The following is a 27,688-nucleotide window of genomic DNA, read 5'->3' as shown; positions in this document are numbered from 1 at the left end:
CTTGGAAGCAAACTCTGGCTTATCAATTAGAAAACTAGAAAGGATGAAAAAGCAACATGAATTTGTCTAAAGACAATACTGAAGTATTTAAGTTAGAGGAGGAAAGGTTTATGGATGTATTAATATTTTATGTGTCTTAGAATTCAGTCTAAGAAGCTGATGGGTATCATGAGACAGAGACAATATTGATAGTTTTCAATGCATAAAACTTTGTGATGAAAGGAGATGGATAATTTACTCACTTTCCCAGTGAATATGCATATTTATCTCCCATTTCTATTTCTCAGGAGTTTGTAAAAATATTTTATCTTAACAAAAGTTCACATCATGCATCATGCATGTGAAAAAAAACCAAACCTTGCTCTGATAAATTTTGCTTCCATTAGAGATCCAAACTTGCTTGTAAGATGTTCATATAAAGAAAGCACTAAATGAACAACAAAGGATTTTACTCCTCAAACAACATGAGCTATTCTTTAGCATTTTACATCCATTATAACAAGTCTAAAGTCTGTTCTGTCTCCTAATCCTAAGATTAAGCCCTAAATATATTCCACCTATCGAATTTTATGACACGCATACTATTTTTTTTTGTGTGTGCGTATGTATGTGTATGTATATAATCCTTTCACATTGCAGTAAGCATGAGGAGTTAAGCTGGGATAAAGGTGCAGAAGAAATGTTGGTTTTCTCCAAAGCTACTATACAAACGCACTATCTAAAGGCTAATGGATGCAATAAAATAAAACGGACAAAGACGTTCCTTGTTACTCAGCAGGAAGGGAGTGGTCCCTCTGCTGCATGTGACACTGGGCTTCTCAGCAGCATCACTGGGGAAACTGCAGGCTCTGAGCTGCTGCCTTTCCAAGGTGCGCTGGCATTTTGTGTTATTAGTCTTCCCCTCGTACCGCGATGATCTGCCTGCCACACGGTTGGCACAAGGACCACAAGAGGGAGGTAGTCATCGTAAAATAAATGGTAGGAGCTTGCTTCTGATACTCTGTACACAGAAGGAAAAATATGTTTGAATAATTAAGGCTTTCTAGATGTGACTACAGAGAAAAATTGTAAAAGAACGTGGTTTTGGCATATCTGTAACACTCCAGCTCAAACAGAGGAGGCTTTGCATGGAACTCGACCAAAGAAAAATTCACTCCGGGCACTTGTATTACAGCTCCATTTAGTGGAGCAGAACGATCATGGCTTGTATTAAGTAGATAATAATGAAGCATCATAAACAATGTCAGGGTACAAGTCCAGGATGAAGCGGGAGCTTTAACGAGGTCCAGCTTGCCGGGAGCTTTTTGAAGTGTCCCTAGCTCACTTACAAAGCCAGAAAGCAACAAAGGCGACTCTGACAGCTGCGAGAGTGTCTGTTTTAGAAGTAAGTTTTATGTGTGGATGACACCAGACTGGGATTAGGCTTTCATGTACTAACTAGCTCTGCTTGTCGCTGGAGCCCTAATCATTCCGCACAAACTGTCTCACCATAATGGGTCACACAAATAATAATTCTTCACAAATCAGATCCACACCATCAGCTTCCTGGATAGGCAAGGCTGGTTCATCATGGTAAACAGCAAAAGTCAGCAGAGTCCACACTGTGTCTCACTAGATGTGTTTAATAAGCAATCTAGATTCTGAAGGGAAGAAATCAAACACTGGTTCTGTGGATGTATGGATGGTATGAAGTATTTGCAAGTACGCTAAAAGAGCAGCCATCAGCCAAGTCAGACGGCTAAATCAGATTCACCCCACTCTAAACGCACTGTAATCACAGTGGAGTCTTCAGAGTCTTTATAAAAGAAAATTAGATATTTTTATGTTTCTTTTTTTCAGAGGAAGGAGGGGTTTGGGTTGCTTACAAACTTAAATTACATAAATATATATATACACTTGAGAAAAATGACTTTCAGCCTTAAAGATTTTTTCCTTGAAGACATTAAAATTATTTTTTCTCTACTGTGAATGATGGTCAGCCATTCATTAACTAATTATCACCATTATTACAGCTCTCCTAAGTATTATTAATTAGGTGAGTGGTATACTTAGACTTTAACATCTCCATTAGAAGAGTTTTGTTTAGCATAGCTAATACTCTGAAAGCCCTGAACATGCTCTATATCATGTAGGACTTAAAGACAAGTGGAGGGGAATCTTTTGTGGATCCTGTTGGAGTTATCTGTGGCCGGGAGGAAGCAAAGAGTTACAGAGTACAGCAACTGTGGAGCAAAAGAGACAGGTATGGAGGGTGGAGATGGATATGCCACCTCATACACTTCTCCCTGCAGCAGATAGCTAGAGCATTACTGTAGCCCAGCTGATGCAAAGTAATGTGTTATTTGCAGTGATGACTGGTTTTTATGTGCAAACCCCTTAATGTATCTACACGGGTGTGCTGATGCTATGAGAGCAAGCAACTGGAGTCCTTTCTACCCTGTTAACTTGTTTCCCATGATTCCATGTAGGTAGCCCTTCAGCATCTCCCTTTGATCTTGCATGGGTTATATACATTAAAACATGGTAATTTCTTCATCTAAGACTCAAGCTGTAATCTCTCTGAGGCAATAATCATCTTTTATGTTGGACTTGTATGAGGGGTGAGGAGGTCCTGGTTCCTCAACTGTGGACTGCAATCTTATTAGCAGCCAGGATAATAATAACAGTATCCAGTGCACTAATGCTATGCCTCTAAATTGGTTCTTTTGCCATTGTTTTGCTTAAGAAACTGTAATCCTATAAGTGTCTCGACTGCCCGTTGTTCTGATTATAAAAAGCAACTTTCCCCACCTACAGAGTCAGAACTAGATGGTTGAAAATCAAACATTATTTGTGTTACAGAGGCATCTCTCTGGTCCCCACCATTTCCCTTTCTTTCATCTTTTCCCCTTTCCTTTCCCATTCTTGCATTTCACTGCCAGGAGCTACACATACACCTATCAGCTGTTTCTCTTTGTGCAGGAGAAAACAGAGAAGGTTATAAAAAAATGTACTTGGTCACTTGACGAGACAAAGCTCTTCACAGAAATGTGCTGGAACAGCTTCTCAAAGCTCAGTGCCAGCTCCATGTGCTGTCCCTTTTTGCGCTGGACTCAAATCTGTCACTGCCAACCTCAGCCTCAGCTGAACTGTGACACAGACGAGAGGGCACAGTTGCAAGGAAGCTGGCAAATGAGGACAGTGAGAGAAATAAAGTGAAGGAGGCAGGAACAATTGATATCACATGAAAATGAACTAGTTTTGCAACACAGAGAAACAGGTTTCTGGAGGGAAGTGGATGAGAGGTGTAAGGTATGGGGCTTTCCCCAACACGGTGGTTGTTCTTCCCATGACACTGGTCACCAAGTGATACTGAAGTTGCCTGGCAGGAATCCTTGACCTGCTCGGGGTAAAAAATCATTGCAATGGGGATACTTAGGTTGCTTTGGTGTGCAAATGAAGCTTTTGGCAAATATGGGATTTAACTGGATTCAAATGGTTAGATTTATTTGCTGAAGGAAAAAAACCCTGCTTCTTTTTGATGAGGCACGCACAAAACACAATGAGGTTTTGTTTAAATAAATAAATTAACAGCTACTGCTCTGGAGGCTCTGGATGTGAACCAGCAACAGCAGCGTTAAGCTATTTCAAAGCAAAGTGAATGTGATTTTCACACCTATTCCTTTTTAATTTAGGTCCATTTGAAATCCAAACACCCCTCTATTACTAATTTGTTATGGCAATATTAATTAATGGTTTTGCTCTACAGCAGTAAGAATGCTGTTTAGACTGAGTGAGATAGATTAGGAGGACTACAAGATTAGAAAAACAATCTGTACACTGGTCAGATGCGCTTGGGGGTCACCTTGATCTCCTGAAATGAGCACACTGCACTTGGAAAGCCTGGGAGTGTGTGGATGTATTTCTACCAGTGCAGACTCATTAGGGCTGGTTAGGTCAGCACCCTTCGATGTTGTCTCCTGTTTTGGAATCTAAGAACATTAGCTCCCAATGTGTTAATGGGGACACTGGGAGCCAATGGGGAGAAACAATTGTCAGACCTCCATAAAAGCTGATAACTGAAGAAATTGCATATTATTTGGTGGACAATATGAGTTCAGACCAAGTATGCTATGAAACAAAACGCAATATTTAGTGACTTAGAGAAGGTGCACAGTGATGTGTTGTAATTTCCATTCTCCTGACTCACTTTATCTCTGCCATTAGTTTAGCAGATCTCCAGGCTCCCATCTTGGCTGCTCTGATCAACATGATGTGCCCAGCCTCAGACCATCAATAGTATTTATCTTGAACTTCAGTGGCACAGCACAGATAAGACACCTGGTTTGAGGAAGAACAGTATCTGGCAGATTGATGAGCAAATCTTGTGACCATTTCATCTGGTTCTTGGATTATCTCAGCTACCTTCTATTCACCCTATACATGGGCAAGACCTCAGGTCCCTCACCCATCATTATACTTGAATCACAGAAGTGGATCAAATCATTGTTGATGGCAGTAAAGAAGCCACAATCTTAATTATTTTGGTTTTAAATTATGAGATTAAAAATTTTTCCTGGTGTAAAGTGTGACATGTTTTTGTTTATTTTTGGGGTATAGTCTTGCAGTCAACCCAAATGCATTGTGGAACAATCACAGGGAAGAAAATCAGAGGCACAGTGATGTTCTTTTAAGAAAGCACTGATATTGTGAAGTGCTCACAATTTCATGGTGGGTTTTCAGCATTGGCAAATGAGGGGCAGGAGAGGCACCTGAAGAAGCAAGTTGGACTGCAGCTATCCCAGGGAATTAATTTATTTCTGGCTTTGCTGTTCTTGTCTTTCTTTGTTTTGTCTGAATCAGAAGAGATCAAGGTGGCTGGATTTTACATCTATGGTCTGCATTTCCTTGCTGTTCAGGAAGCCTCCTGTATAGGCAGCATCTCTCAGGACAGACTGGAGGATATGTTGTCTCTTTTGGCATTTTACATTGAGTGTCCCTTGGTCAGCAGGAAAAGTGTCAGTCAGTCCGAGGGCATGCCTGAGGCTGAGGGACACCAAGTCCCCTGGGAGCCCTGATGGGCAAGGCAGAAACATCAGTGGTTGGGAGGCCCAGCTCATAAGGACATCTGAACTTTTTTTAATACTTTCTTGAACATGGTGAAATCCGTAAGTTCAGCACAACTGGCCTACCAGTATTACAAGGTTTTTGGTTTTTCCTGTTTCAGTCAGGCTGTAATGAGGAAAAGCCAAATTCTGGCCTCCTAACACCACTGATAATAGCAAGGGGAACAGGAACAAAGACATGTAAAGTTGGAATACTCTTCGTAAAGGGCAACCACAGAGATAAACATACTCCTGGATTCTACAAAATATGCAAAATATAGGTGAAACTGTTACAGCTGATCTTGTTTGCCTGTCCCTACTATCGATGAGTTAGCTGTCTGATATCCTAACAAATATGATGAAGCACATGAAAACAGTGAATGGTTGGACAGTACAATAGTTGCTCCTTATTCTGTCAAGAAATCAAACCCCGCTAATATTTCAAATTCTGTCCCTAAGCTGTTTGGGTTTCAGGATGCTCTCCTGCTTTTAAACACTTTTGGACACAAAGCAAGCTGAGCCTACTAAGTAGGAATAGCTTTGAAAACTCGGCTTGAAATGAGTCCTTGAAAATGTGGTTTGCAGAAGATCAGGAGACTAGAAGGAGCTGAAACAACTTTTGGAGCAGCTGGCTCTGGCCACAGCTCAGTGAGAACTACACTCTCCCCAATACGGTTACCACTGCTTTGACTGACCAAACAGCCAGATGGGCTGACTGAGGCAGTGAGCAAAGACAGTCACTTGATGAGATACTGCATAACATGGCGAGAACAAATAAAGATGCTTCTGGATTTAATGCTTAAGCTACAGCCCAGCTGAAGTCAGTGGAAATACATCTGTTGGTTTCAGTGGAAGTTGGATCATTATTTGAGTAACACAAACTTGGGTTTTGTGTCACGGCTGCTATGTCTGTTGATGAGAGCAGCTAGTAAGGAGGTCAGCAGAAACCAGTGTTAAGGTTTACCTCTCAATTAATGTGCTGAATGCTGGCATTAAAAGTGCCCAAGTAATCTTTTAGTTGGATGATACATAACCACTCGAAAAATACTGACAGAGAAAGTTCAGTGACACCTTTTCACTGACATTTATACTTCCAGAAGAGTGAGGAGAAGAAGATAAGGAGGGCAGAAGTCTACAGAAAGGAGAAAAGGCCATAAAAAAGAGAATGCATACTGAAGAATGTGTCACGTGGTGAACAATTGGGGACTCAGGTAAGATGTGATATTCAGGTAGAAGATGATCCCGAAGCCAAGCAACTAGGGAATATTTCAGAGAGCTCAGGAACTGAGGCAGTGATACTTGTGGTGCAGTTTCAGAATATGACAAACCATTGGTCAATGGATGCATGGTATTTACCTGCCAACCCATCCAGCAAAGTTCACTGGGGGCAGCAAAGCAGCCAGCAGGTTGGGACTAGAGATTTCTCTTTATATCCGAGCGCTAGGTTTCCATGGGGAAGGGTAGGCATGCTCATCAAAGCAAACTACTTTTTACCAGAATTAGTTTGGGCAGGAAACAGCATAGATTTCTCATTTAAAACTATCTGCACTTTGGAGGAGTACTGAGAGAATGGAACTGCCAGGTTGGCCAAGGCTTCCAAAATGCCTGAAAAGCACTCTGTGAAGATCACTGCTATTATTAAATTATGTTATCATCCCACTGGTTCATGAAGTTTACAAACCAGAATTAAAAGGAAGAGGTGGAGGATTATGATGTATTTTAGAATTTCTTACATTTCTCATGTTTCCTTTTTGGAATCATAGGAAGCAAACTTCTGGGTCACCAAATATAATTCCTGGGTCCTGCAGGCAATCATGTCACCTAAAGGATTCATCTCCTATCAAACTCCTTGAACATTTAATGAACATCTTTACTAATGTTAATGAGAATTGCTGCTAATAATTTGCATTTACACACTACTTAAGGATCTTGAAGTGTTCTTTCATACAATATGCTCATTTTTATTACAGGCATATTGGATTTAAATGACTTGCCTAGGGTGTCACAGCAAGACAGAAGGAGAATGACTCTGAGAGCACTGAGTGCTCTCAGTGCTTTGCATTAAATCCTGGACTTTAACAGCTCCCTTCACAAAGGGAGCTTTGTAGCGGTAGATCACCTCCTGGTGCTGGTGGATCAAACCTTTTATGACAGCACAAGCAAATCAAGAAATTATTTGAACCTGTGTAATGCTTCCCAATGTCTGCAAATCCTGGCTTCCTTTGAACTTAGAGAATTGATATAAGTCTAAGTAATGCTAAGATAGCCTTTGGAGTATGACCAACTATGAAACTTTGATGTGCTAAGTATGTACCTCAGATCTATATTTTCTGTATGAATACAGCAGTAGTCTCTACTTTTGTTCTAGCAAAACTTCAGAGTTTTCACTATCCCTTGTGCTGTTGGAGGCATATTTGAAAACAACAAAAAAAAAACAACCCCAAAAGTAAGCTTATAATAAACAAAAATCCTTAACTTTTCTAGCAGCAGAACTGTCTGGAGAGTTTGCTTTGACACGGGCACATTCCTTGTCATTGCTGTCTCCTCTGAATGGCAATGTCCTCATCAAAAATTAACTCTAAAAGGAGGATATGGGGAATCCCTTTGCTTATGGGCTCCTTTATGTTAAGAAAGATGCAGTACCACAGAATGACCTGATTTTTCTGCCTGTGTCAATGTTACCAGTCTCTCTAGCAAATTGAAACACTGGTATTTCCCCCTACATTCTGCCCTTTCATCTATGCCTCCTATGGAAAGGGCTGCAAGTTGTACCCAATGATGTCAGGATACCATTTTCAAGCTTTTGCATTTTTTTCATGCTTTTTCCATGTCTCTTTCTATGAGAAAACAGCTATTCTGTGGCATGGCACTTGCTATAACATCAGAGAAACCATCTGGTAGAACAACAACAGCTATAGCAATACCGATCCCATTCATTGCAAGTGTTCCTCCAACGTGATGGTGGCTACCCAGGAACTCTCACCTGTGGCAAATGGTGACATTTACTCCTGCTGGGAATGTGGCTGGGCAGCCGAATGTTAAAGAGGGCTTGCAGGGCTGCCTGCGCTGCTTGACCCTTGGCCAGTTTCTTGCTACGTCCTGAGCCTTCAAATGTTCTCCCGTCCACTCGCACCGCCATCACAAAACTCTTGATGTGCTGCTTCTCCACCGTCTCTGACAGGCAGACGTACCGCAGGCCCGACCGCAGCTCATTTAGCAGCACCACTGGATTCTTCTCGCTCTCCGCTTTGGATGCCATCTTGTGCTTGTTTTGCTTACCGTGGCCCATTAAGTCCAGCGTATGGCAGAGTAAGCGCCCGTGTCGATAAGCAGTGGAAAGCAATTCGTTATTAACGGGGTTATAGACTGAAAAGTCCTTGCTGTGTGTAGATGGTTCAAACTCCTTGAACAGAGTATCTGGAAAGTCTGCCTGATCAGAAGTAAAGTCCGTGGATGGGTTGATGCAGTTCCCCATGGCAAAGTGAGCTTGGCAGGCATTGGGGAACTGAATGAACGACTTCAGAGCTAGCTCTGCAGCGCGCATTTTGGCTTTCTTTTTTGTGGGCCCTGTGCCTTCAAACGTAAGTCCATTTACTTCCACAGCAACAGCAAAGACTGGAGCATGCACTGGACCTGTCTGAGAAACCATTTTGTATTGTAAACCTGGTTTAAGTTCATGTAGCTGAACCAGAGCATTCTTTGGTGTCACTGACCACGAGACTTTCTTCCAGATGAGCTGGAGTTTGCAGAAATGGCTATTATTGCCATCCTCTAAGGGTCTTTTTCTCTTACTGCTAGGTGTTCCCCCTCTTGCCCTCTCATTAGAGGATATTGGATGATCCTCCAGATTGCCAATGTTTCGATTTTCCTTTACTTCTGCACTGCTGGTACCTGTCAGTAAAGAAAGAAAAAAACCTCACATTACAGTTGTCATCATAGTAGCTGACATTATGCCTAGGGCAGACAGAATAGCCAAAAAAAGAAAAAAAAGTTAATGATAGATATCATTGCTCAGTCCTTTTTGGGGGTTTTCATCAAATATCTAAATAATGGTTGGTTTATTATTTATAGAACAGATTTTCTGCATGTCCTGAATGTTTACTTGTTCCCAAAGTTCTACTTGTATTAGTCACTAGCCTCCTGTTTTAAAAAAAGATTACATCATTCAAAGATGAAGAATAACCGATGCCATGTGACTTAAATGAACTACTGCATTCACACTGGACAATTACTAGGAAAAAGTGAATAGTTTGTGAAGTTCCCTTAGGCTGAGATTTGTTCTATAACCCACGTGGGTGAATGCTTATGAACACATTAATAGAAATCAGAAATGATTCACAAATGATTCACAAACAGAAAAATTGGTAAATGCATTGAATAATCTATTTGCAATGAATACATTGACTGTCTCTACTCACACCATAGGTTCGTGTGTTGCTAACATCATGAATCCAGCCCAAAAAATGATCTGACAGACCTTCCTAGCATTTGAAACAATAATTTGGTCTGGACTCAGATTCCAGTTTAATAAGTGAGTGTCTTTCTGTCAAATTCAAGTGCAGATACTCTTAGCTCCTGCATCAGCAACAACTAATATTGCAAAAATTCTAGATAAATCTAAATGAGACTAGGAAAAGCCAGAGCATCATGATGACAGTAATTGCTGGTGTAAAGAATAATCTCTGTCAAAGAAAAGCAATGGGAAAGAGTGACTGCCAGGAGCACCAGGAAGGGAATGAAGTGACAGTAGGGAGCTATGGAGGGAGCACTCTGTTGTTGAGACAATGAATCACACGTTGCTCTGAACTACGCTTGTGCAACGCCCATGCTGCAAGGCAGTGCTCTTTGCTACAGCAGATGCATGACTGAGAATGGAGATTCATCTCGCTGATGTCCGGAATGAGACAGAAAATGTGCTGCTGTCTAAATAAGCATCCTATAACATTTCTGTCATTTCTGATGAGTTTGTTTAAATGTATTGCATCTCTGACACATACTCCAGTCCTCCTGTGTGTTCCTTGGGGCAGAGACAAGTCGAGGAAGTAAACATGAGTGTAACCAGCCCATGAAGCAACCCATGCCTGGAGCAATGCACTTGATCCCTTTCTGAACAGAGCACTGCCTGGCTGCCTGCTGTTTTCCAGCCAGCATTGAGTGTGGAGCCTTTGCCATGGTTTGTCATTGTCAGACACGAGCATGCCACCTGTGCAGGCTGCGTGAGTCCCAAGCACAGAGGTCTCTGTGGTCCTTAGAGGACAGATAAGGGTCCTCCCACCTTCTGTGGGGCCATGGCCATATTTGGTTTCCTCTATACTCTGATGTATAAGCTGGCTGCAAGGATGTAAGGGGTGAGCTGTCAACTATGCCTCGAGGAGCTTCTGCTGGAGCAGTGTGTCCCTGCTGCAGCCCAGTATGCACAGGAGACTGCAGAGAATTATGTAGAACCAACCATCATGATTAAAAACCTCCTTTATATCCTGACGAGTCACACTTGTATTAAATATCAAAAGGTTTTTTCCCATCAGACCAATAAGTCTGTGCTCATGCAAGTTGTTCCACAGAAAGCAGCTCACTGCTTAGACACGAGTAAAAATCATGGCTCAATCGTATGTGTGGGGGCCCATTTGCAGGACTGAGTCTTTAGGCTCCTTTCCTGAAAACCCTTCAGCACACTCTGAACTTCCAGCCTGTGTCTATGTCTCCCCAAAATTACTTGCAGAGATGGCTGCTGCAGTGCTTTGCTGAGGCAGAACGTGAACTGACAAATTAAGGTATTAGTGACTAGTTAATTTTTTCTTTCTGAAGCTAAGGGGAGAGAATGAAGACAGGTGAGGAAGGAAAGAAAAAGAAATACATAATAGAAAAAGAAAAGTTTCATCACATGGCATTCAGCTGTATAAATTATGACATCTTTAAAGTAGCCTCTCTGGAAATAAGGCATTTAAAAGGTCACGTTAACTAAGACACAAGGATAATGTGGTCTTTTCTCATTGAGTTCACGACTCTATTTATGGAAACTCTGATCTGAGGGGTAAGGAGATGCCAACTTCAACTTCCCTCTATTTAGCCTGGCAGTGGCTTTGACCAGTCATTTTCCACCATGACCCTTTCTCATGTTTCCATCCCACTCAGAATATGCCTCTTTGGTTGCATGCATTTTTCAAAATAAAGGTGAAATATTTTGATTCAGACACACTTTTTAGCAGGAAGCAGGTTTGGTTCTGTATTTCAGACCTCCTCTCTCATCTTACCTAACAGGTTTTTACAGAGCCAATTATGGTACATAATGATATTGTAGTCAGGAAGCATGAAAAGAAAGATAGCTCTTGCTTCACACAATATTCAGGTTTGAAAAGAATTTGTTTTGATTATGCACCACTGAATAGGAAAACTCAAGGGGTTATTTGTATTTATAATTCATATTGTCTTATTCCAGCTGTTTTTCTTTCATAGTCAGAGAACGATGGAATTGTGAACACGAATGTGTGACCTTAACATCTTACCTTAATCATCCTCACTAAAACAGTGGCTAACTAAAAACATGGCAACATAAAATAAACATTACTTGCTTGTCTTAAATTTTGTCTGTGAAATTGTATAGTCCAGGTTTTGGCCAACAGGGAGTTTGCATTGATGTAGTGAAAAAAATGCAGAGATGCAAGTGTAAAACTTCCAGAAATCAGGCACAAAGGATGCACGGACGTTGGGCGTGCACGACGGTGATGAGCATACTTAAAAAAAAAACATACTTATGGTATGTTTTGGCATAGTCACAGAGAAGGAAATCCATGCAAGTATCCTTATGGCCAACCGGATTTCTAGAGGACCTGATCCTGAAACACGAGGAAACAGCTCAGTTCTTTGCAGACCTCAGTGAGAACTGCAGGAGGCCAAAAGTCATCATGGCATGTGAATCAGAGCCAGCCTAGATTCAGTGAGTGCCTCAGAAAGTCTGTGAGCCTGATGGGCTCGTGTGATACCTGGCAGGCGTCGGGCAATGGGAAATTACTTTATACTTTCAGGTATCTTTGAAATAGGAGGTCTTTGAAATGTGTCTTTTATGAGACCTCTGTGTAGCAGACATAAGATTACCTCTCTAATGGTGGCACATGTACTTCTATTGTGAAAATCAGACAGAGCAGGCAAATGACACCAAACTATGTAAGATAAATACTGTAAGCAGCTGTAATAGAACAATCACAAGCAATTTTAGAAATGAAAAGCACTAAAAGGAAAGGGGTAAGTCGGAGGATGCACACAGGGAAAATGCAAAACTGTGGATCATTTTCAGTCCTGTTATCTCTCATAATGTCTTTGCTCTTGATTTACCAAAACACATTCTCTACATTTGGAAAAAAAAAAAAAGGATAATAAAATGTGGTTCTCCTATGATGAAAGGTTGGAGAATAATAAAATTGTAAGGGGAGGGAGTTAAAAAAAAAGGACAAAGAAAAATATTATAATTTTTTGGCAACAGTTTCTAATTTATTGTGTAAGATTTCTAAAAAAGCCCCACACCTCTGCACTGTAATATCTCCTCAGGTAACTTTATTCATTGATTTTTGCAGTTTCACAAGCAAGAGGATACATTGTAGTCTTGTATTTGCTTCAGTATTTGAATAGGAGAGAGGAAAGCAGTTAGTGAAATATATTTATTTATGCCCTATTCCTCAATCTTCTGTCTGCTTTCTCGTGTTTTTCTCCTTTTGGTCATTATGCACAGTAGAGTTAACCTAGAAAGTCTGCATCATCAAGAGCTTTTCAGAACTATAATGCATCACTAATAACGACACTGCTTATGTCTCTGGGTCATAAGGGCTCTGCAGAACTAGCCATCCGATACTCCATGCTACATTTGAAGAGATAATATTGTTCCTGTTGAAGGTTATTCTGCTGCCAAATCAGCTTCCAGGGAGGATGGGAAAGGAGAGGTGATAGGTGGCATCTTCATTTTGGCTGGCATCTTTACTATTTAATTACAAGGGGCAGTACGTTATTGAAAAGCTATGATATTGGAAGAAAGAATTTACGATCTCTGTAGTATAGCAAACTTCTGATTCAACCGATAGCTCTGACACAGGAAGTTGCTGTCTTTAGAAATGCTTAGTAAACACCAGATTGCTACCAATGCGTTTTCAACAAAACAGGTAGAACTTAATTTTTATTTTTCGGTGTTTTAATATCTAACCCGTGTTTGACCCGCTTATGTAGAGTCCATTTTTTTTGTCCATCTACATCACATTGACTGCAGAGGTTAGAAGGATTGACCTCCATAATTCCTGGGATACTTAAAAGTGAAAAATTTTAAATCAGAAGCAACAGGTATGAACCCAGGAGACAGAACCACACTACCTTTGTCCAAGGTCATCTACTACATCAAATGCAATGTAGGGCAGTGTCCTCTTGCAAGCAAGATGACATTTTCACACACTCACTGTATCCATAACAGAGGATTGGGAACTCTTCTGGTGGGATTTTTAGGTTTGTATTCTTTAGAATAATAAACTTGTAGCTAACAACAGAAATCACTCCTTCCTCTCTGACATGAGAACACACACATATGTATTTTTAAACCTTCATAAAAGAAGTCTACTTAAGGGAAACCTGCCATGATCTCTCTGTTGCTGCTGAACCCTCCCCGCCAGCTCACAGGGTTCAGGCTGTTTACAACACCACACTGTGAAGGGAAGCATTACCAGTGTGAAAAAGTACAGGACTTTTCTTAAAGTGAAGATCGAAAAATTGTGAAAGGTGATTGCCATTGCCTTTAGCTGTTTCAGAATGAAGATACTCTAATTTGCCCACCTTATTATCTGAAATAACTGTGAAATCCATGCACATCTAGCACAGCCTTTACCAATTAGAGAGATTATTCAAGTGACCTAATGACCTGACTTAGATGATACTCAGACTCCGATGCCCTCTGTCCAAGTTAGCAGATAAGTGCATGCAGAAAAAATGTGGGCAGCCCACGGCAGAAGCGGATCTAAGTACATGCCTTCATCAGGACCAGACTATAGCTTAACTTTAGGCATGGGGGAAACCCAAACGATGGCAACAGACACAGTTTTCAAAACAAAAACAGGGGGTTTGATTCTGTGGGGCATTGCCTGGGCCTCTGACTGCTGGAAGGGGATATTCACTGTCCTCTTAGAGGCAGGGTCCCTGCTGTATCTCACACTGTGCAATCAAAACTCTGGTGCCTCATGCTGCCTGAGGGGGACTTTGATCAACATGCTCATGACTGAACATACTTTAATACACTGAATCTGGGGCTGAGATTCATCCCACAAGACTGTTGCAGTGGCTGAAATCCATATGTTGGGGACCATCACCATCAGCTCCCTTTGCAGACACTGGGGAGAGGTATACACCTCCAGAAGAGTGCTGCACTGAGTCTATGCATACAGCAGCATTGCGCAATGAGATCCCCAGGAATCATATGCTCCTGCTAGAGGTACATCCTAGATTTGCACATACCTGTGTCTGGTGATAGTCTGCCTTGATGCTGTGGCACAGTGTGCGTGGAACCATTAAAGATCAGGGACAGGCAGAGGTCTGTAACATCATGAAAGGCAGGCTTGCAGGCAGCAGGGAATGATTAGTCACTGTTTCATCCAATCCAAGCACTAGAGACAGCAGGCTTGAAGCAATAAAAGGGTTCACTTTTTGACAGCACACTAAATCCCTGAACTACCTGTTCCTAGCTGTTGTTGATATCAGAAGTATCAGTGGGCTCCGGAGAGGACTAGACAGGTCTGTTAATGTCTAAGAAATATGATGATTCAGGTGCAAAATCTAGCTGAGTAAATTTCTTTCTGGGTGCTAGAAAGATATACTGAGGAGAAGATCACCATTTAAATGTCGTTTTTCTAAATGGATCACTACAGCAAATGTTGAAGACAGTGTACAGATCTAAACTTCCTATTTCTAATTCTGTGCGTCATTTCTTACCTTCTTAGCTAACTTCAACTTCTGGGAATGAATAGAGTGGTCCTTTTCTCACGTATTCGAGATAAGGCCTTCATCAGAGACTGATGATTAGCTTACCCAAAATGCCATTCCAAAGGTGCCTAGTGCCTTTGATACATTTTTCTAGTATTGCTCATGGATCATAGACCACAATAATAGTGTCTATATGTTTATAATCACTAGCTGAAAATGCATGTGTAGTTGACCTGGCATGGGTCCCTTTGTGAAGAAGGCCTAAAGGAATGTGAAACAGGATTTGAATCCGTTTCAGCTAGTGGGACTCTGTCTATCTATATAGCACAGTCTGGGAATGGGCACTCACAGGATGCTCCGTGAGCAGAAAATTACAGGGATAAGCAAATCACTTCTCTGCCTTGCCAGCACTCTCCTAGGCTGCTGTTAAATTGTTAGCACAGAAGAAGGTTCTGCTTGTTCAGAGTGTCCTGGTTTGGCCCAAACCAGACCAATTAGTCTTAGAGAAACCAAGGTCACTGCTAAATTCCTCACTGCTTACAAGTGAAGAGCCAAAGGGGGGTCACACCTGCAGGGAGGAGCAGGGAGGAGCAGACAGGGCAGGTAACCCAAGATTGACCAACAAGGTATTCCATCCCATACACGTCATTCTCACTTTCCTATTTATCACTAACCCACTGCCTCCTGGAGGTGGGGCCCAGGAGGGAGGGGCCCTCCTGTCTCCCACTGATTGGTACCAGCTTTGCCAATTTTCCAGTTAAAAGCCTGCAGGTGTGATGGCAGGGGGAGCTACTGCATTTTCCCCTCTGCCCGTGCTGGGGGAGCAACTCTGTCTGAGGAGGATTTCCAAGCTCTCAATTTTGGTTTTGTATATATTTGTATATATTTAATTATTTCTATTATTCTTATTATACCCTTTTTCATTATTATAGTTTATTAAAACTGTTTTAACTTTCTAACCCCTAAGTCTCTCTCCCTTTTCCCTTTCTCTTTGGGTGGGAGGGGGGAGGGTTAACAGAGAGCATCTGCCACCGGGTTAATAGCTGGCCCAGCTTTAAACCGTGACACAGAGAAAATCATTGAAGATCTTTAAAATGCCAAATTACTACACAGGTACAGGTGTGCTTTAGAAATTAGTAGGATTTATACCACTTTACTAGAAGTGAACACTGAAATACGGCTGACTTTAAATTAATTCATTTTTTTCTTTTTTTTTTTTAAGGTTCTAGTAGTAACACCTAAAAATGTGTTGTATGTACCAAGAAAAAAATTGCTATCTTTATCACTGGAGTGTATGTTTGACCCAAGAGAGGACTAGGCAGGATGTCCCCGAAAACACTGAATTTTGCTATTTCTCTTTCAGAAAACACAGTTTACCCTGTCCGTATGAGCTATTTTAAAGTCAGTGCAGGCACGAAGCAGTCTTGGCATTACAGCAGCAATAAGAAAATGGTGTTACAGTGTTTGGCTTGTACAAACTTCCCACATTACCTAAAAATAACTAAGCAGCACATTTGGGAAACATTACGCAGGAGGTGCCTGCGCAAGCTCATCACGTGCATAATATGTTCCCCGTGTGTACTTCTCATATTTCTTCCTGAAAATGTAGCCTCTGGGACCAGTTTTGAAGGACTTTCAGGATTTTTTTTTGCCTTTGCTGAGATATGTAAAAACCTGACAGTCCCTGTGCAGCAGAACAGTGTGATGTCCATGTGATGCTCAGCAGCAGAAAATAGAGGGCTGTGCTCCTTCACTCCTTCAACAGCTGTTCCCCTTGGTGCCGCACCATGATCAAACCAAGGCAGATTAGCAACAACAGGGGAAAAAACCCCATTCCTCCGACCCACTGGCTCTAATAGGGCAACATGTCAGTGTGCATCTGGCTGGAAAAGAAACCCTTCTGGCAGGTGATACTAAAACTCAAAGTTACTCATTTGGTTCGGAGAGCTTCCCGCCATTTTTTTAATGATTCAATGTTACAATAAGCAGGGCTGGTTGACACACAATAATTGCTTCTGGGTGATAAATGGGAGGGTTTACTGAGGATTATTCAGTCCTAACTGCACACTCCCAAACTTCTTGGTGTTTTGAAGACTTCACAACTCCTTCAAACCCAGCAGCGCTCTCCTCCAGCTCTGCAATCACGGCTTCAGGGAGTGTCAGTGACTTTGTTCAGGTGTAAGGGCCCAAGAGAATCTGGTGGCTAGTTTTTGGGTTACATCTAGTTTATTTAAGCCTGGTTAATCATGTCTTCTCAATTTGATTTGGTTTCTTTCTTTTTTTTTTTTTTTTATATTTTTGTTCTCCAGGTCATATCACAGAAGTAAAAGTCAGAGGGCTTGCTCCTGCAGTCTTTACTTTTGCAAAAGTCCTTTTGTAATTGAGGAAATATGAATGGGGGGAAGACACAGCACCAAAATGTCCTGTTTTTTAGGGATTGTGAGAAAAGCAAGTGAGCAAAATAAGGTAACACAAACAGGAAAGGAAAAGGAGCTTCACAGTCCTGTAAACCTGAGTGTAAACATCTCCTTTTTGTAAGAAGTTTTTCCTTTGTATTTGGACACACCACTTCCAGTCCCACCATGCCAGCGTCTGCACAGGGAAAAGTGGGAAGGTGAGCTGAGATTAACCCTTCCTTCGCTGGAGATCGGAGAACACGTTTGCACTCAGCATCAGGAAATTTTGCATTTTGCATGAAGACTGGACTTATGGCCTGACAATATTTGCAAATCCACCTCCTTTCTACAGCTGCCCCTACATCATAGTGCTTTTATCTTTAAACTTTATTATCCTCTGTCTATAAAGAAAAGAGACTGCTTACTTAAATTGTCTTCATCCTCCATGGTGGTTGTGCCAGGACTCAGATACTTGAAGGGCGCTATGAAGGTTGACAGTATGCTTACTTTTTCTAGAAGAAAGCAGAAGAAGAGAGACATAAAATCAGTATTTTGTCAGTGCATTTTGATCTACTCTACATTTTTACTCACATAAACACATCTCATCAGGACTGTTTCTTTTTTGTTTTTTTTTTTTTTCTGACTCTACAGCCCTCACCCCAAATTCACAGAACTGCAATACGTTTATTACAGCTGGCACATGCAAATACCAAAGGCACATCCCTCCTGGTTTCTGTCCCTGTGCAGTGCTCCTTGGCCATGCTTCCATGCATGGTGCCTGAGCACTGCAGAGCGGGAATGCAGGAGGCTTGAGCTGGTCCAGCTGGGAATGGGGGAGGAGGGTGAGAGCTGGAGGTGGTCAGGCCTTCGACGAGGGACGTAAGAACTGCTCTAATGGATGAGACCATCAGCTCACCTCCTCTTATTTCCTCTCCCTGACAGAGGCTGAACCAGGAGTCTCAGCGAAAGCTCAAACGTTGATGGCACAAGAGACTACAAATACTTCTAATTCTTCTAGAAATCATTTGTTTGATTTTTGGGAAACCTTTACGGTGTGCACAGGAAGCTATTATCCAAACAAGAATCCTATCTGAAATTCTTCTTATTCACATTCGTATTAAGTGTAGCTCCTTCTACATGCAGTTTTTGTTTATCACGCAGACAGTAGATGGCACAGAAATTTACCTCCAGTGCCACAATCAGACTCTGCATTAGAAGCCAGGAACAGATTCAGCAAAATGAGAACTGATACTGATTTATACTAACTCAAAATTTGGCTCAGGATATATCTATAGGGAAAAGCTGCTGTTAACACAAACACTGGAAACAGGGATATATTGAACACACGTGTTTCATTTAGTTTGTTAACTGGTTGATTTAGTTTGTTGTTTAGTTTGTTTAGGTTGAATTCCTCCTTACAAACTATGGGTACTTTCCTGAGGACCTACATCATCAGGGTGTCTACCTTAGGTAGCAGAAGAAACAGAAACACACCTTACAAAGGTGATTCATAGCTTTGAAGGACTTAGCTCTTCCCTAAAGTACTTCTCTCCTTAGAAAGCCTCTGTTAGCTGGAAATGCTCTGAATCCTGCACATTGTGAACAATGCTGGGCTTTCTTATGGCAGAAGCATCAAAAACCAAATCAAGAACAGCTTCTTTCAAGTGACATGGGAAAAATGATTTCCATGGGGACTTACTTTATTAGTGAGATTGTATTTCTCTGAATTTCCTTAAACTACCTGGCTGCTAGTCTACCACTGGTCTGGAAGGCATTCCAGCTGAAGAGCTCTTAAACTTTTTTAGTAGCCCACCTGTTAGCTTTTCAGCCTGGTTCTTCCTACATTTGCAAATAATCCTTGTTCTTGCTAAAGACTGTTATCAGAATCCATCGAAAATGAATGCAGATGTTTGCCCTTAGCTAGGTAATGCTACAGCTCAACTCTATTATGAAAAAGCAAGTACAACCTAACTGCTCTTTGTTAAGTAAATACAATAAGCAGAATAAAAGATTGCCCGAAGAAAACCTTTTTCCACCCAGAAACCTTTCAGCCCGGACTAATATATAATTAGAGCACAAATTAGCCTCCTTGAATTGCAATTTCATTAAGGGATTGTAGTGATGTCATGAACTGAAATAATGAAGCTATTTATGGACACTTTAGCCAAAAGATTTTCCTAAGTGAAGGCTTTGACAATTTTTGCTAAGGCGTTGCTCGCTGAGAAATGTGGTATCTCTGTACAACACTGTCTCAGTGTATGTGAGATTGTTGGGTTGTGATCAGGATAAAGCCTGTTACACACTCCCAACTTTCTCAGCTGGTTTCTTTGATTAAAGTGAAAGGAGCGTAGGCTTCTGGGACTTAATCCAAAGGCTACATTTGGTAAGGGGAACACTTCAGATGATAGATGTAGGATCAGGGCATCCAAGGGCAGTCCTTGGCTTCAGCACCAGCAACGACTGTTGTGTCTGGAGATGCAGTGAGCTGAAGTGTGCTCAGTCTGTGCCTGACGGCTGACAGTTGTCAGACCTTCAGAATTAACCCTCAAGACACTGGATGTTGTGCACAAACTGAAAGCTTCTTTGCTGAGAAAATATTCTCACTTCTCATAGAGAGTTAATCCATTAACCAAGCAATGAGGACACGTGTTTTCTTGCTGAGGTTGCTAATGCCTACTCCTGCCACCCATCAAAAAGCAAAACCATGTAGTTTTATACTATACTATACTATACTATACTATACTATACTATACTATACTACACTACACTACACTACACTACACTACACTACACTACTATTAGGTAAAGGAATATTATATGATTTATCTTTCACCTCAACAAATTTTGCGTGATTGATAGGCAAGATTTACAATGTGGATTTAAAATTTATCAAATTATTTTCCCTTTTGCCTTACAGGACTCTTTAGTCATCAAGCTTTTGTTGTTACTGTTTCCCACCTGTCCACAAAGACCTTTCTGGTGCCTTTGCTTTGTGTGGCAGAGAAACGGGGTGGCCTGTAAAATTTACTGCAATCTTAGAGCAGCAATGGATGGGTTCGTGTCAACCAAACTCAGGCAGACCCTAATAACAGGATATCCTTCAATCAATACAGATAATAAAGATTGTAATTTAATATTTCAGTCCATTGGTTGAGCAATGGAAGATTTAGTGTGTGTCTGGAAGGAGGAGGAGGGCAGGGTTTTTGAGTGAGTGATGAAAGAAGAGAAGAGCTGTAGTATGCACGTAACACAGATGAATTATTGAGCCTGTGGAGGAGCGGAAAATAGATGACAGGATAATTAAATGTACGTGTTTACAGGGAAATAATCTGGTATAAAACTATTGGTAGGACTGTGCACTTCCATCTTTTGCATGTTATTGCCTACTACCATATATATACCATAGGACACTACTTCAGCTTTATTGGCAATGGTGAAATTCAGTGTTATTTTTGTTTACGATTTCAGAACAAGATGAGGAGAGTTGTGTATTCACACTTTATGGTCCCTGTATATTTTAACGTCCCTCACAACTAGTCTTACTTCCAGCAGTTTGATGAAATCTTATCAATAAGAATAAGGGACATGGCTGGATATGAAAAAGCCACACAGTTCCTCAGAGAAATACCTTTAAAGCCACCTTTTTTCTCTCACTCTTTTCACCTTCTATGATTTTTTTTTAAAAGAAGCAATCACATATAGCCCAAAATTAGAGAGCCTATTTTTACTTTATAATTGTAAATTTTCTCTGTATTTGTCTGAGGAAATTATTTTTCAAGGCTATAAGAGAGGGTCTAAGAGAAGAATACAAGACATTTCAAAAACCCTTTCTCCAGAAAGGCAGAATACTTAACACTACATTTATTAGAACCAATACAAAGAACTATCACTGCTTGCACTGCAATTATACCACAAGCCTTTGATGACATGAAGGAGTGATTTCATGAGGGTCTACAAGGACACAAAGAAGGCTGTATTTACAAGGGAAATCTAGAGACAAAGAGCAGGTATGCTGGGATTTATTTCTAGCCACCCTGGAAGACTAATGCAGGACAATAACCGTATTTTGTAGCATATTCACTATAAAAACATCCTTCCAGGTGATGCTAAGTGGAACTCTGCTCCAGTACCCTAAGCACAAAAATCACCATTTGTCCTGATGAGAAGTCCATTATAGGAAGAAACCTCACTCTCTTCTGGTTTGGGATGGAAAAGGATTTGAATTCATGCTTCTTAAATATATATTTTCCAACAACAGCAAAGAATTAAAAAATAATCATGAACACTGTTTTGACAGTAGCCATATAAATCATTTAAACAAATCGAAAAACCATCGGCTAAGATATGTTTTGTGTGAAAAACAGAAAATGATTTAGTACAAATGATTCGGCAAAGCCTGGCATATAAGGCAGCCAAGTTTCCATTAAAATCTGCTCTTTTTGTGAAGTTGCTCTTGCCCTGTGGATGCAGTCAGAAGACTGGTCACAGGTCTCATAAATACGCTTTGATTGTGAAGACAAGAATACACATACACAGCTACAAACAGCATTTGTGCCCTTCATACCCATCAGTATTTAAAGAGCACCAGACAATATGGCTTGATCATCAACTGTGCTGAAGTTCTTTCACTCTCAGTCACCTGAATAAAAGCAATGGGAACATCAGGAGCTCAACACTTTTAAAAATTAGGCCTTATACATGTTGGACAAATTGTTTAGCTTTAAGAACAGCAGACTGAGTGGGGTCATAACAACAGTCTCCAAAAAGCTGTTGCATAGAAGAAAGGAGAAAACTATATTCCATGTGCATTAACACAACTAGAAGTAATTGACTTAAATTGCACCAAGGAAAAAATCACTTTAGACATTAAAAAAACCTTCCTAGCAGTAAGGATAGTGCAGCACTGGAATAGATTGTCTAGTGGGGAGGCTGAGTCGTCGCCGGTGTTGAAGGGCTTAGGAGGGCGGTTGGCATCTGCAGGGTGTTGCACCTGTCCTTGGGCCCATCCCTTATAGTGTCTCCTGTCCCTGTGGACCTCAGTAGAAAACTTGTCACGACTATGAGATCGTGCAGCAGGTTTTAGCTCAAACTTGGAAAAGCAAGTAGTATTTGCTAATATTACCTAATCTCTGAGCAGAAGCTTGTGGCATGCTCTTTTGCTTGGCAGCTAATGAGCACTATTAGTAATTGTTTTTTTAAAATTCGACTTCTGAACACAAGAAGGATTAGACAGATGGCTACCAGTGGTTTGCCAGATCAGCGTTAGCAATGTTTTACTGAATTAGTTTCATTTTCATATTCTAATTGATTACCATAAGCTACTTTACTTGTCAGAGGTTTCTTTGATAGCATTCTTTTAAAAACACATTGCACACATTATAAACTAGTCCTAAATAATTCATTTGGCTTGCATGGAGTATGAAATTACTCAGGAAGGGTCAATTCTGATGCAATAATGTAAACTCAGCTGCAAAACCTCTTGAAAAAAACCTTATTTCTATTTCTCCAAAGCAGTATTTTCAGCTACTCAAATAGTTACATTTTTACAGTTGTGTTGGCCTTGATTTATTTTGAAAGGAGGGCATACAGGGAGGGAAGAGAGCCTGCACATCAGGAGATGATTCTCTATCTTCCTTCTCATATCTTAGTCAGTTCAGGCTTGGGCTGACAGTGATTGACAGGACGAGGAGATTCTTTACACAAAAGAAAAATATGGCAAATTTGCGGGGAAAATAGCGATGCCTTTAAACCACAGCACTTACTGAGAAGGGCTCACAGACTTCGAAATTATGGCTTGTACAGCCACCATGCTGCATCATTTAGTTTAAGCAGCCAGTTTCCAGACAGGGATTTACTTGCTTGGTGTCAGAATCAGCCTTTACAGCTGAATTTGAGAACTAGCCCTTGAGTTACTGAGCGTGCAGGGCTGCAGCAGCATTGCCCGAGTGCTTTTTGCTTCACAGGCAAGAGGGAAGGCTCTGTGTGATGCTCTTTGATACCCACTCTGACAAAGCTGTGCTGGGGTGCCTGTGAATGACCACCATCGTACCAGTGGGGCTGGGAGGACCGTCTCTGTCCATCCCTTCTAGCTGTGGTGTTTACGTTAGAAGCGTGGCGCCCTAAACACCTTCAGAAGGCTCATGTTTCTATACAGACACAGCAGCAGCTTTGGCACGGCTGTGTGCCTGGTGCAGGAGTTCCAGTTTGGTGCCTTGCATGGCACAGGATAAACTCAAGCCTGTATATATTTGCGAGGGGCTATTAATGCATGCCCATTCCTCCTTGGTTTGCATTTTGTTGTCTTGCTCCTACACCCGGAAGCCTGAAGCTGAAGCCTTGCTGTCATCATGAGCCCTTGAGAGCCATCGGTCAATACAACTGCAGCAGCACATCTAACTGAGCAGCCCAAGGGGAAAAAAAAAGAGCCCATGTACTGCAGGATATGAAAGAGTTAAAATACGTGGGACTGTTCCTGTCGTCTGCAGATATTCTGCTTGGCACCCTTGAGAGTGTGGCCTCTGAGGTGGACAGTTACTAACGATCTGCTTTTTATAATTGGTTTTCAATCCAAGGCATTTGCAGTGATATCCCACCCTGGCCCACGTGGGAACAGTAACGAAAGCTTTTCCTGGAGGTAGCAGAGGAATATGCTGAGGGAAAAACCTTCTGGTTGAATAAGATTTTTGCCTGGAACATTTTTCTTAAAAGCGGGGAGACAAGGGAATACTCAGATTAAGGAATTAAGGTTTTTAAAAGGAAAAAAAAGTATTCAGCATCACTGGTTTTGTTCTCTGCTTCAGCAGGGACCTGAAATGGAGATGTAAAATATCAAAACACATATTTTCTTGTCTGATAACCAAAGGGAAGACAAAACCAGGGAACATTTGGATAGTCAGTGTTTCAGGTGAAGGCTTTCAGCTGCATGAAGCCAGTTGTGCTTTGAGTTAGAAGTCACAGGTGTGAACCCAGAGCCATGAAGTCTTCCGCTGAAACAGTATGACGCAGCACCCAGGCACAAAAGCACCTGCTCCTGTGCCTCTCCTGGAAGTCAATGGTGGCCTGCCAAGTGCAGAGGTCTGCCTTAATTAGACCTACTTGTTGCCTTTATAATTTATTTATCTAGTTCTTGGGGCAGAGAATATCTTTCTGCTCTGTTGCTGTTCAGTGCTTAGCAATACGGGATCCTTGTCCAAGATAAGAGCTCTGAAATTGGTTCTCTACACCAATGCACACAGCATGGGCAACAAACAGGAGGAGTTGGAAGCCACCATGCTGCTAGAAAGCTATGACGCAGTTGCCATTACTGAAACTTGGTGGGGCGTATCCCATGACTGGAGTGCAGCTGTTGATGGCTGCAAGCTGTTCAGAAGGGACAGGTAAGAAAGGAGGGGCGGAGGGGTTGCCCTCTACATCAAGAAATGGATAGAGTGTGAAGAGCTGACTCTGAAGAATAGTCACGAGCAGGATGAAACCTTATGGGTAAGAATTAGAGACTGAGGCAACAAAAGGAATCTTGTGGTTGGTGTCTACTACAGGCCACCTGATCAAGGGGAACCTATTGACAAAGTCTTCTTATTCCAGCTATAGGAGGCATTGCGCTCGCAGGCTCTCGTCCTGCTGGGGGACTTCAACCACCCCAACGTCTGCTAGAAAAGTAGCACTGCGAGCTGTAAGAAATCCAGGAGACTCCTGGAGTGCACTGAGGATAACTTCTTAAGCAAGTAATAGAAAGCCCTACCAGAGGGGATGCGATACTGGACCTGATGGTCATGAATGCAAGTGAGCTAATTGCTGACATCAAGATTGCAGGCAACATGGCCTGCAGTGATCATGCACTGGCAGAGCTCGCAGTCCTGAGGGATATGGGTCAGGCAAAGAGTAAAGTTAGGACCCTGAATTTTAGGAAAGCAAACTCCAAGCTGTTCAAGGAATTAGTCAATACCAGGACCCCTGGGAAATGCCCTCAGGGACAAGGGAGCAGAACAGAGCTGGCAGATCTTTAAGGACACTTTCCATAGAGCACAAGAGCTCTTGATCTCCAGGTGTAAGAAATCAGGAAAGGAAGGCAGGAGACTGGCATGGCTGAGTCAAGACTTGCTGGTCAAACTAAAGGGCAAGAAGAAAATACACAGGCAGTGGAAGCAAGGACAGATATCCTGGGAAGAGCATAGGGGTGCTGCCCAGTTGTGTAGGGATGGGGTCAGGAAGGCCAAGGTGCGGCTGGAACTGAACTTGGCAAGGGATGCAGACAATATTAAGAAGGGCTTCTACAGGTACGTCAGCCAGAAAAGGAAGGTCAAAGAAAGTGTACCCACCTGATGAACAAGACTGGCAAACTGGTAACAACAGATGAGGAGAAGGCTGGGGAGCAAGCAGACATTGCCAGTTCATGTTGAGCTTCTTGTCAACCATCACCCCCAAGTCCTTCTCCTCAGGGCTGCTCTCAATCCATTGTCTGCCCAGCCTGTATTTGTGCTTGGGATTGCCCTGACCCAGGTGCAGGACCTTGCACTTGGACTTGTTGAACTTCATGTGGTTCCAGTGGTCATGAGGTTCAACAAGGCCAAATGCAAGGTCCTGCATCTGGACCGGGGCAATCCCCAGTATCAATACAGGCCGGGGGATGAAGAGATTGAGAGCAGCCCTGCAGAGAAGGACTTGGCAGTACTGGTGGATGAAAAGCTGGACATGAGCTGGCAATGTGTGCTTGCAGCCCAGAAGGCCAACCGTATCCTGGGCTGCATCAAAAGAAGTGTGACCAGCAGGTTGAGGGAGGTGATTCTGCCCCTCTACTCTGCACTGCTGAGACCCCACCTGAAGTACTGCATCCAGCTCTGGAGCTCTCAGAACAGGAAAGACATGGACCTGTTGGAGCGGGTCCAGAGGAGGACCACAAAAATGATCAGAGGAATGGAACACGTCTCATGTGAAGAAAGAATGAGAGAGTTGGGATTGTTCAGCCTGGAGAGAAGGCGGCTCTGGGGAGACCTCATTGCGGCCTTTCAATACTTAAAGGGGGCTGATACGATGGGGACAGACTTTTTAGCAGGGCCTGTGACAACAGGACGAGGGGTAATGGTTTTAAACTAAAAGAGGGTAGATTCAGACTAGATATAAGGAAGAAATTTTTTACAATGAGAGTGGTGAAACACTAGAACAGGTTGCCCGGAGAGCTGGTAGGTGTCCCATCCCTGGAAACATTCAAGGTCATGCTGGATGGGGCTCTGAACAACCTGATCTAGTTGAAGATGTCCCTGTTCAATGCAGAGGGGTTGGACTACATGACTTGTAAAGGTCCCTTCCAACCCAAACCACTCTATGATTCTATGATTCTAAATGCCTTTATATTAAATAGCAATAACATTTTATGGTATTATGATACTGCAGAGAACACTGAATGTGAAACATCAGTTAGCTCAGGGGGCTAGCAACTGGACTAATCCTTTTACCTCTGTGCATCCCGTTCTGGCTGCTTACTGACCCAGAACTGCTACCCTGGGAAAGCTTTCGGGGAAGCTATGTGAAATGCTTTGCCAGTGACAATCCAAGTCCTAACGCCTGTGCTCTGGCCACTCTGCAGCCCTACATCCCATCAGGGCCTCTGCACACGGCCATGTTCATTTACTCTGAGGTCAAAATAACTTCTAGTTTATCACTTAGGAAGCAGAAAGGGCCAGCAATAAAGCCATGCATGTGATTTGTATGGATCCATCCAATATGATTTGAAATACAGGATATATCCTCTGGGATATGTTTAATTGATCACATCATGGGCCTTAGCCAGTGTATGCAGCATTTGGGACATTATTTCTTTCCACAGTGGCATGTCCTGCAGCTCTCTTCTCCTCCTTTCCCAGAATGGAGTTAGTGGGTTTTGGCTGCAGTTTCACCATATGAATGTAAATAGGCATTTGAGTAGACAAATCTCCGGGGCTGTACTTCAGTGCTCCTTAACAGCCCACTCCAAGCTCCTTCACCATGAAAGATAGTTTACAGAATGAAACACGTTGTGTTGTGAAATATTAGTTTCTTATTACTTCTAGTAAAGAGCAAAGTAAGTAAAAACACAAGGTAGTTGATGGATTTTTTTATAAGAAAGGCAATGTCTATGTGTGTTGTTCTCTATTAGATTCCACAGAAATCAATCTGAAATCTAGTTCAGCCCAGTAAAATTAGATCTAAAACTATTTAATTTTGTTACAAGTGTTTTTCTCTCCTGATGCCTTGCTTGAGGACACATAGAGATAAAAACTCCTGAGTTAT

At 41.9% G+C, this 27,688-nt stretch overlaps 1 protein-coding gene across 1 annotated transcript in view; it reads right to left on the bottom strand.

Moving 5' to 3' along the window:
• Positions 1-17,872, bottom strand: part of ADARB2 (adenosine deaminase RNA specific B2 (inactive)) — a 119,527-nt gene extending 101,655 nt beyond the window's left edge. Inside the window, exons 1-2 of the mRNA XM_068405250.1 lie at positions 17,851-17,872; positions 8,068-8,975 (exon numbers count right to left, since the gene is read on the bottom strand). Coding sequence (XP_068261351.1) covers positions 8,068-8,975; positions 17,851-17,872 — 930 coding nt within the window. The remainder of the gene's footprint in view (positions 1-8,067; positions 8,976-17,850) is intronic.
• Positions 17,873-27,688: the final 9,816 nt, after the last annotated feature.

The sequence above is a fragment of the Nyctibius grandis genome, chromosome 7 (assembly GCF_013368605.1).
Source record: "Nyctibius grandis isolate bNycGra1 chromosome 7, bNycGra1.pri, whole genome shotgun sequence".
Taxonomy (NCBI): Eukaryota; Metazoa; Chordata; class Aves; order Nyctibiiformes; family Nyctibiidae; genus Nyctibius; species Nyctibius grandis.
Note: the sequence above shows the minus strand (reverse complement) of the source record. Positions and strands in the feature narration are given on the sequence as shown.